The 10,820-nt window shown below is 40.2% G+C and overlaps 1 protein-coding gene across 1 annotated transcript in view; it reads right to left on the reverse strand.

The window, feature by feature from the left end:
- myo15ab (myosin XVAb) overlaps positions 1–10,820 on the reverse strand; it is a gene marked incomplete at both ends in the record, with an annotated part of 44,243 nt that overhangs the window by 903 nt on the left and 32,520 nt on the right. The window contains 21 exons of the mRNA XM_080029909.1: positions 808–941; positions 2,118–2,251; positions 2,334–2,494; positions 3,064–3,160; positions 3,263–3,340; positions 3,990–4,084; positions 4,190–4,320; positions 4,557–4,639; positions 4,814–4,887; positions 5,196–5,268; positions 5,373–5,442; positions 6,198–6,316; positions 6,430–6,635; positions 7,549–7,623; positions 7,892–8,003; positions 8,229–8,370; positions 8,877–8,995; positions 9,154–9,269; positions 9,495–9,570; positions 10,188–10,247; positions 10,330–10,445. Coding sequence (XP_079886035.1) covers positions 808–941; positions 2,118–2,251; positions 2,334–2,494; positions 3,064–3,160; positions 3,263–3,340; positions 3,990–4,084; positions 4,190–4,320; positions 4,557–4,639; positions 4,814–4,887; positions 5,196–5,268; positions 5,373–5,442; positions 6,198–6,316; positions 6,430–6,635; positions 7,549–7,623; positions 7,892–8,003; positions 8,229–8,370; positions 8,877–8,995; positions 9,154–9,269; positions 9,495–9,570; positions 10,188–10,247; positions 10,330–10,445 — 2,271 coding nt within the window. The remainder of the gene's footprint in view (positions 1–807; positions 942–2,117; positions 2,252–2,333; positions 2,495–3,063; positions 3,161–3,262; positions 3,341–3,989; positions 4,085–4,189; positions 4,321–4,556; positions 4,640–4,813; positions 4,888–5,195; positions 5,269–5,372; positions 5,443–6,197; positions 6,317–6,429; positions 6,636–7,548; positions 7,624–7,891; positions 8,004–8,228; positions 8,371–8,876; positions 8,996–9,153; positions 9,270–9,494; positions 9,571–10,187; positions 10,248–10,329; positions 10,446–10,820) is intronic.

Raw genomic sequence — 10,820 nt, forward strand, 5'->3', positions numbered from 1 at the left:
GAGTTGCATTTTGGGAAATATAGAGATTAATATTGAATAAATCTTGGCCTCTGCTACTTCAAGTTTTACCATTATTTGTTTGATCTGTCTCTAAACTTTATGATAAAGCAACACAACACCACTGGAACTGCTCTTTAAGACACATATACTTCCTGTTTTATGACAATATCCTTAAACATATACATCTTTTCTTCTCCTTAATATACCAACCCTCTAAATGCAGCATTACAATCTGTCAACACAGTGTCCTTCAGAATCACAAAATGTATTCTAGCCTGCTTTTGGTTGCTATTTGAATCTGCTGATGAGGACCGTGTGATGTAGCCCATAGCCCCAGAGCATGCAAATTATTTATATTTCCATATCTAAATATCTAAATGTGGACAAAAGAACTTGCAGCTTGATTTGCTTCAGGCGGAAATTGACTTATATTGTTGAAGTCAACAGCAAGAACTTTTGCAAACGAGGATTTGGAAAGTAACACTGCATAATTTCTTAAGTTTTCTTTTTTTTTGGGTGTAGGAAAAGATAGATAGATAGATAGATAGATAGATAGATAGATAGATAGATAGATAGATAGATAGATAGATAGATAGATAGATAGATAGATAGATAGATAGATAGATAGATAGATAGATGTAAAATAGTAGAATGTAAAATTTCCCAATGTATATTGATGTGGTAATACAACATGACACATATAGTTATACAGTTTTTTCTTTTCAGATAAAAACTGACATGTCAGTCCAAATAAACAGTGTCTACCCGTGGTGCCTCTCGTCTTAGTGTGAACTGGGATGATCTTACCCAGAAACTGCGCTCTGGCCTGATGCGGGCTCAGGGTCTGCACTTGCTGCATGTGCTGCGTCACCATGGTAACCCACTGCTGGGGTGGCTGCTTTTTGAAGAGAGGAGCGGCGATATACTCCGATAATTCATGTCTGGGGGAGTGAGGGAGAGAAACAGAATCTAAGATAAAGAGACAGTCTACTTCACTATGTGATTCCTCATCATGTGTCGGACTGAATAGACTTGGCGAGCTGTTCTGTTCTGCCGTCGACTCTGTGTGTGTGTGTGTGTGTGTGTGTGTGTGTGTGTGTGTGTGTGTGTGTGTGTGTGTGTGTGTGTGTGTGTATGGGGGTGGGTGGGTGGGTGGAAAGAGTTTTCTATAGTTGAGATAAATGATGTGTCATGGACTCTAAACACAAACACTATTGACTTCACTGCATCCAGGTCTATTCAACAATGAGATTCATCCTTAATGTTTTGATGAACATCAGAAACATTGAATGTTGCTTCATTGCAGCTGTGTTGTAACTACCTTTCTGAAGGTGTTGACAAAAATGTACACATAAATACTAAAATATATAATTTTTAACAACAAACCAAGATACAACACAAATCTGATATGCATCTACAGTAAATTATCTCATATAAAGGAACCGTAAACAGTGTATTTTACCTGCACTAATTAACCTGTCTGTAAGGAAGTAAATGTATGCTAATATAAACCTTTTATTTGGGTCATGCAAAATGTTTAAATGGAACTGTACTTGTGTTAATAGGGGTGAAAAAGGGTCTAATGCATTCTAGAAAAATGGATACAAAGTGTGAACATTTGCTTAGAAAAATTGAGACTAATTGCTTGAAATGTAATTGTGAGAAGCTGAGAGAAGCATATTAAAAGCATTGAGAAAATCCTAAATGGCGCGGATTGTATAAAAGCAAATGAGCTAAATGGTTGCTGTGTACATTTGAATATTAGAGGAAATGGGTGGATGTTTACGTATTGGCATGTTTATATTCACATACCGTATGTATGTTTCAATTGCAAATTTTTTTTTTTGTGAACAATATTTACGTGTCTGTACAAAAGGCACATCTTTTTGTTCTTTCTTTCTTTATTTACTATTCTTGTTTTTTGTATTAGAACTATTTTCTTCTCATGATCAGAGTTTGCTCTGGGGCTCTTGAAACTATAATGATATGATCAATGAAGTTAAATGAATGACAATTTGATCTGTAATGTATTTTATCATCTAACCACTGGAATAATGGGTTGTGTTGACTGAAATGTATCATTCCTCAACCATTTCTACTGGTCCCCGTTTCCTCACATGCTCGGGATGAAGGCGATGTCTTTGGCTCGGTGCTGCAGAGCTGCCAGTTTGGAGATCTGGTGGAACTGTTGATCGCTCACTTTCCCATGTGAGAGAACATTTAGCAGGCCTTTACGGTAGTCTGGTAGGATCTAAATACACACACAGACGCAGTTATACATGCAGGCCACATATACTGTATTCTATAACTGGTTAACCTGTAACCTGTTGTACCTGGTTATAGTGCATGGCCACACAGAGCTCATTCTCAAACTTGAGGGGCTGAGTCCAGATGACTCGTCTGAACCAGAAGCTGTAGTTGGTGTCCACGACTTCGGCCTCCGTTGCAACATCCAGGATGAACTGGTTCTTGTTCAGGGGATGCACATTCTGACCTGGACACACACACACACACACACACACACACACACACACACACACACACACACACACACACACACACACACACACACACACACACACACACACACACACACACACACACACACACACACATGTTATGCTATGTATTACACAGACACATGCATATTTATCTAAAGATTGACTCAAGAATTTCATATTTGCTATTGTGAAGTTTTCTTAATCCAATACTTAGCATCACTTTCTGACTAACATTAGCAAAAAATCGTTAAAATCTAATTGAACCTATAGACACATACACCCTCAAACTTAATGTTAATACTCGCAAAGCCACATGTAGTGTGACCCGCTGTGCTTTTGAACAGCAGGCAAGCATGAGCAGCTGTTATCATGTGGGGATATTAAAGAAAACAACACAATGCAAAAAATCCCAAAAGAGTGCTTCAGGGAACCAACTCAGTGTTGGAGCTGAATCTATCTATCTGTGAGTGGATCTGCTTCACTAACAACAATGAGAAGATTGACTCAGAGCACAAATAAAATGTTAGATGTGTTTGAGTGTGACAGATGTCTGTTAGCACACCTCTATTAGTAACCAAAAATATGGCATATTCTTCCATGGCCTCCAGTCTGTGTAAACCCATCTCATAACACAGCTCCTCGATGACCTCCAGGGCAACCTGCAAAATAACAACAATATGAAAAAACTCACATTAACATCACAGGCTATCTCTGCATGGACAGGAGAGGTTTCCAACTGCAAACTGTGGGCTAACACTTACAGAGCATGTTTTGATTTTTGCGTGACGTTCAATGCCTCCGGGAAAGAGAAACAGCTGCCGTTTTGAACTACGTCCCGCCTGAAGACATATACAAACACTGATAATGTAGCTGAACTTTATTACACAAACATATTTAATGTAGTTAAAGAATAAGGATTTCTTAATGTTAAAATATCCTATGAAACCAAAAATGTGTTTGTCTCTATGGTACTCAACCTCAAGCCCACTGGTTCCTCAATACATCTTTAAAAAACTTGCTCATTTACAGTTCTATTTATAATCTTTTTTTTTTACCAAGACAGTTAGGAAATAACATTTCTGCCAAATATGGGAACATTGTGAATTCTTGTGAGGGATAGAGTTAATTGTGCCGACCGAAAATTTTACCCATGGCTCGTTTGTTTGTTTTTAAATAGTCTTTGGACAATAGGTCTTTATGTCACGGAGGGATGAAATGTATAATTTCTACTACTTATTATGACTTATTTCAAATAAGTGTTTTGCAACTCAGCCATGCAGCTATCACATCAAGTTACTGCTTATATCTATAATAGTAACTTGGCTGTTGTGCATACTATGTGCCTGATTTGATCCTCAAATAAAAAATAGAATTGAACATGTAATGCAGTATATTTACATTGTGTATTGGTATAATTATTTGTATTTTTGTAAAGGATCTGAATACTTCCACCATCACTACAGCAGATAAATAAAACCAGGCACTGACCATCATAGCCTTCAGCTCCATGCTGTTGGGTGGAACCATACGTCCACCGTACTGGAATGTCTTCTTCAGGTTCTGCTCACACGCTTTAGCGATGCCTAATAACACGTTTAGAGAAAACATGACATGATGCTGGCGGCGTTGGTAATGTGGACAGCATTTGTGATATCTGTGTGTTTGTGTAGTGTGTGTGTTTATTTTACCCTGATACTGTGCACCGGCGCTGCGAGAAGCCTGCAGCAGATATTTGAGCAGGAAAGGCTTGAGGACTTCAGAGCAGCGATGGAAAGCAGTCAGGATGTACAGCAGCCTCCAGCCTCGTTGGCAACTATCACTGCACAACACCAGACACACACACACACACACACACACACACACACACACACACACACACACACACACACACACACACACACACACACACACACACACACACACACACACACACACACACACACAGGCTCAGGATTACAGGCTCAGGGGGTGAAAGAGGAGCGTGGTGTGTGTGTGTGTTGTTGTTTGTGTGTGTGTGTTTGTGTACAGTGTGTTAATGTGGTAGAGTAAACTTACGGTTTTGAGCTGGTGTTAGAAGTAAGCTGCTTGAGGAGCTGGCAGTATGCCTCATCCCTCATTAAGGTGAACTCTCCTATTAGCTGAGAGGGCCCACACACACGCACAAACGCACACGCACGCATACACACACACACACACACACACACACACACACACACACACACACACACACACACACACACACACACACACACACACATTATTAAAATGTCAAATAAATTATAGTAGCCTAAGAGAACACTGTGTGTATTTACCTTGAGGAAAGTGTTGACCACTTCCTGTTCTGTTGATCCCTTTGATGGAGAGTCACCCATGAAACGCATCACAGCTAGAAAAATTATGCAACCAGGACACAAACACACACACACACACACACACACACACACACACACACACACACACACACACACACACACACACACACACACACACACACACACACACACACACACACACACACACACACACAGGCAACAATATTAAGGTCTTGTACATCAGATATTGTAAAGAAATCCAGAAGTAGATTATTTAAAATGTCCTCCTTATTTCCTCCTTTTTCCAGAGGATGAATCTGGGGCCCTGACGTAATAAGATGATGTAATAAGAGCATGAGATGAGACGAGGGGGAGAACTTACCCAGGAAGAGGTCGGCTGCCACTCTGTTCATGGCTGGGTCTGTAAACTCTATCAGAGACTCAGAGAGGGGAATCTGCAACAAAGGAAACCATTCAGGAGAAGAGCAATATATAGAAAGCAACAACACAGAGTAATATAAGGCGAAGTTTATTGAAGTAAAAGCGAGAGAAGGGTCACCTTGGAGAACTTGATCATTTCAATGGGCTCTCTGGAGTCTCTGTTTTTGCTTTTGCCCTTCAGGGAATCTCTGAGAAGAAAAAGTGCAGCCTTTAGAATGAAACAGTTTTAGAAGACGTATTCAGATCATTTACTGAGTTATAAAAGCAGCGACTAGTATAAGAAAAAAACTTGATTACTGTGTAAAAGCCCTGCATTTAAACCTTCAATTAAAAAAGTAGTAACAACATAATGTAGTTAAATATACTCATTATGCAGATTGGTGTGGCCATGTTTTTTTATTAGATCTTTAATATTTATGCATTGACATGTAAACAAACCTTTAATGTTGCAGTTGATTAAAGTGGAGCTGCTTTTAAAAACTTTACCCTCACCCTTAAAGGCCTACTTCACCGGTTGGAATATGAAGGTGTATTGAACTCGGAGATCCTATGAAGTATAAATGTGCAAAAAAAATTGAAATCGGATCATCCTAGCCTGAGAAAAGGCAGAAAGAGTGTTTTATGGTCTCACTGTCTAACCCTACATTTCTCTTTCAGTGATGTCACAGAAAGAGACAACCGGTGAAGTAGGCCTTTAATCTATGACAATTCATCATATTTTATAAACTCATTCTAGGTTTTGTATGTACATTTTAATTACCAAACCTCTAATTAAAGCAATACCACAAACAGTACAATATCATTTGAAATCAATCAAATAGAGTCCAAGTCCTTTAAATTGAACTTAAGAGCAGTACTTGGGTCAATGCACATGAGGGTTTCTCTGTGTGTGCCTCTTTTATATACAGTGTGTGGGTGCACATCACTTTTTTCTTTTCCTCACCCCTTCCCTTTGGCTGCCTGTCTGAAGAACTTCTTGGCAAACTCCAACATGTCATATGTGCTGTCCTGCAGGGCCCTCTCGTCCATATCTCCATCAGCAAAGCCATCCAGGGAAACCCTCTAAAAAAAATCAAAGATTGACATTGAGACAAAACAAATTTGACACTCACGTCAGTTTGACAGACAGCAGAAAAACATGCTGCGTGTCTGTGTGTGTGTGTGTTCCTGTATACCTCAATGGTTTGATCTATCTCGTGAGCGGCCATGGTGGACGCCACGGCAACAGCGACGGCCGATGACACGTTGAACTGTCCTGCTCCTCCTCTAGGCTCCGCCTTACGGTCCAGAGGCAGAGTCAGGAAGTCAGGGGCCGCGATGGGATGAACACAGTCTGCAGGGAACGCACCGGAACGACTGAACACAGCACCAAACTTCCAACCTGAAACATAGACAGACAGACAGACAGACAGACAGACAGACAGACAGACAGACAGACAGACAGACAGACAGACACCCACACACACCCACACACACACACACACACACACACACACACACACACACACACACACACACACACACACACAGCAGAATGATTATGTTGTATTCATAATGTTCTGCTGCACCCTTGCATGCACCATTATACTAAAATAGGCAGAGTCCCAAAGACCTACTTTGACCAACACATTTTTGTGTAATGCAGATCAGATCTAAAATTTTATAGTATTAAAGATCATACTTTTATTGTTTTTTGCTTTTTTTACACAATTGAAGAGAACAACAGATCTATCTGTGGACGTTATGGCTGAGGATGGATTAAAATTCAGAAAACCTAATTTGCTATTGGGATTTTTTTAAGGGCCGTAACAATTCCAAAGTTCAAATGAAAACCCAATATACAGTATAACACACATATTATCACAAAAATATAAGATGTATTCAGTGTCTTCAATCAGTATTTGTTGAGCAACAGGATGACGTGACTTTTCGTCCTCTGTGATCCTTTTTCATCTGCTGTCCTCAAGAAAAGAAACAAATCAATACGTTTCAAATTGAATCGCCATCTTCCATCTTTTTTTTATGATACAGTATTGTATTTAAAAAGTGCTGCGGGCGGTGTCAACCTATTTCTCCTGGGATTGAAGTTCCATCACACCTCCAGGCTACTTAGACACGGTCCATTAGTTAGTAAATCCTTTTAAAGCTGTCAGTTTGAATTGGCACTTTGTTTATTTTTTTGGGCCCCTTGGCTCTGACGCCAACATCTGGTTACCAAATGCAAAAAAAGATAGTTTATGGATCTGCTTTTGTTTTTGTTATTAAAAAAAGAAGGGGATTTAATGAACACTCACCAAAATCTGGAGTGTCTCTTTTCAGCTCTTCCAAATACACAACCTTCTTCCTCACCACACAGCCGTAGCTGTAACCTGGAGGACACACACACAGACACACACACACACACACACACACACACACACACACACACACACACACACACACACACACACACACACAGACGCACACACACACACACACACACACACACACACACACACACACACACACACACACACACACACACACACACACACACACACACACACACACACACACACACACACACACGCGCTTGGCTCAAAGAATCAATCACAAGATAAGAGGATTTTTCTACTATATGTGCCACAGTCCTCTCACCCTTCTCCAGCCCGTCCATAACCTGCAGCCTGATGATGTCACCTTTGTGAAAGCTGAGCTTGGAGCGGTCGTCTGTCACAAAGTTTCGCTCTGCAATCACATAGTCTGAGTCCTGCAGGGATGAAAGAGTAAAAAAAAAACACACACAGATTGATACTCTCACAACGTTAAGCTCAGTTTCCTAATTGTTTTACAATGTTGTTTCTGTCAATTATGTAACCGTGATGTGCAGACTTGTGTGTGTGTACGTGTGTGCCTGTGCGTGTGCGTGTGTGTGTGTGTGTGTGTGTGTATGTGTGTGTGTGTGTGTGTGTGTGTGTGTGCGAGTGTGCGGTACCTTTTTGATCTCATCGATGAAGGTGTCTATGAGATGTTTAACTTGTGGTGCCTTGGCCGAGAACAGGATCAGTTTCTCATTGGTCAGATTGAACTCCAGCATGTTCTCAGAGGGGATGGTTACAAACAGGATGTCTGCATAGCTGAAAAACATATACAGTGCAAAAGGGGAGTGAAGATTTGGAAGCGAAAGATAATGATATAGATATAGAAAGATATCAGATATAGATGAATAGTATAACTATAGATAATATAGCATAAGCTCCCAACTAGCATATTAGAAAAACTACAAAAATAGTTCATATTAAAATTAAATAATGATGCAATACTAAAATAAATACAGTATTTAAGGAGACAGATAAATTAACTCCCTACATTCAAAATATTCTACATTTCTGATATAATTAAAGCAAAGTCAGTGCTTTTTTATATGAATGATGAACCACTGTTTATATTGTGATCCAGTATGAATGGTGATTTGATTTTTTTGACTTGGGAGGTTTTATTTCCTGAATAGGCCTCAACAAAAACTCACCTCACCCAGCCTCTGAATTGTAATCATAAACTACACATACTCTGGTATTCAAGACAAGATTATAGTAACTGCTGATAGGATTTGGCAAACAAATACAAAGCAAACGGCACGTACGTGTAGGGGCGCAGGACTCTGAAGTAGTCTGGAGCTGCGGCGCTGCTTTTAACGGTCTTCAACAGTTTAATACCGCTATGGGACACCGACAACACCTGCACACCTGTTCCTACGCTACCCTGCACACACACACACACACACACACACACACACACACACACACACACACACACACACACACACACACACACACACACACACACACACACAGAGGTTTAACAGAAATGAAAATAACACTCTTTGTAATTATTATCCATTAAGTATCTAATGCTCTCACCGATGCAGGAAAGAGACGGGAGAAGTATATTTCCCAAGTTTCTCTCGCTGCTGTGACGATCGTTTTCTTCACATGCTCCTCCACCGGATCCATATTCTGCTGGACTCCGTGTTTAGCTGTCACACACACGCACACACGCACGCACGCATGCACGCACGCACACACACACACACACACGCACGCACACACACACACACACACACACACACACACACACACACACACACACACACACACACACACAGACATGTTAACTCATGAATGTCAAAGAGACGTGTTTTACGATAAGAGCATGCATGGTCAAAAAATAAAAGTGTCTGCAGGAAGAACAGACAGACTACCGAAAAGAGCTTTCATTTTCTGCCTTTCATCCCGCGTGATGCGAACACAGGCCTCTGACAGCGTGTCGTTCACTATCTGCAGAAGGGAAGAGAAAGAATAAAGGTAACGTTAGAAATGATTTAGCCTTGTCTTTCTAGGGCTTTTCTGCTGTCGGGGGAAGAACAATTGGCAAGGTAAGAAAGGTAAAAAAAATGTTTGATTAATAACAATAATAAAAGACTGTATGGATATTAAATATAATGCTTTTATCAGTTGATGTTATATCCATTAATCCTGCGTGATTTCAACAATCCCTCAACGTAGCTCCGAACATTTCAGTTTTAGTTTTTTAGAGGCTTTTTTGGACAGAAGCGGTATAGTTTCACGACACCAGCGCCCAAGTGGCGCTTGCATCTGTTTAGGAAGCGAGTGAAAGAGAGGCCACAGGATGCATTGCGATGAGGTAATGACTTCTGTATTTATATGTGATTATGTAAGATTCATAAAATGACCACTGTTCATAAACACAGGATGTTCCGGGTCTGCCTACCGCAAAATCGATTATGTGAAAGTTCATGGAAAAATCATACCTGTGCAAAGGCATTAATAATACCAATATAAAAAGGGCATTCTTTTAGCTAACGGTCATTTATAATCGAAGGAAAAATGTGTTTCATAAAAATGTAAAAGTTCCATGAAGAAGGTTTAAATACCTGTTTGAATATGAGGTCTAGCACCAGAGGGTTGTTGAAGCTGTCTTTAGGATAAAAAACCTGTAAAAAAACAAAAATTCTTAAAATTTTTTGACAGTGCCTCATGATGATGATCTTTTGTGTATTTGTTGATTCCACACACCTCCTTCCTGAGGTAGAGTCTCCAGGGGACGTTGGTGTAGGTGTAGTGCTCTTCATTGGTGCTCTGGTGAAGCTGTGTCTGGATGGTCTCCGTCTCTACAGGAAGCTCCCGAGAAACTGAACCAAATATGGTCATGGTACATTTTAGTTTTCGCTCTAATTCAACATCTTTGTTTAGAAAAAGCTGTATAGAGCGTTAAGTTGTCCTAATATTTTTATAATCTTGTTTACAGAGGTTGTTTGAAGTGCCCACCACTACACAACAGATGTGTTCAATCTGCATATCACTGTGGAGTCATGTGGCTCCTTGCCACCAGCGTGCTGCCAGAGTGTGTCCCTGTTTAACTGCCCCTCTGTACTCCTGACCTTGTCATGCTAATTGTTGGCAAATAGGCTTGTTGTTTTTGCCAGTGGTGATTTCTCGTGAGTAATGTAAATGAGGTTAACTATCACTGTGGTCTATATCAAGGCAAAATTCTAGACGAATAATAT

Source organism: Ammodytes marinus (assembly GCF_949987685.1).
Source record: "Ammodytes marinus genome assembly, chromosome: 6".
In the NCBI taxonomy this organism is placed as follows: Eukaryota; Metazoa; Chordata; class Actinopteri; order Uranoscopiformes; family Ammodytidae; genus Ammodytes; species Ammodytes marinus.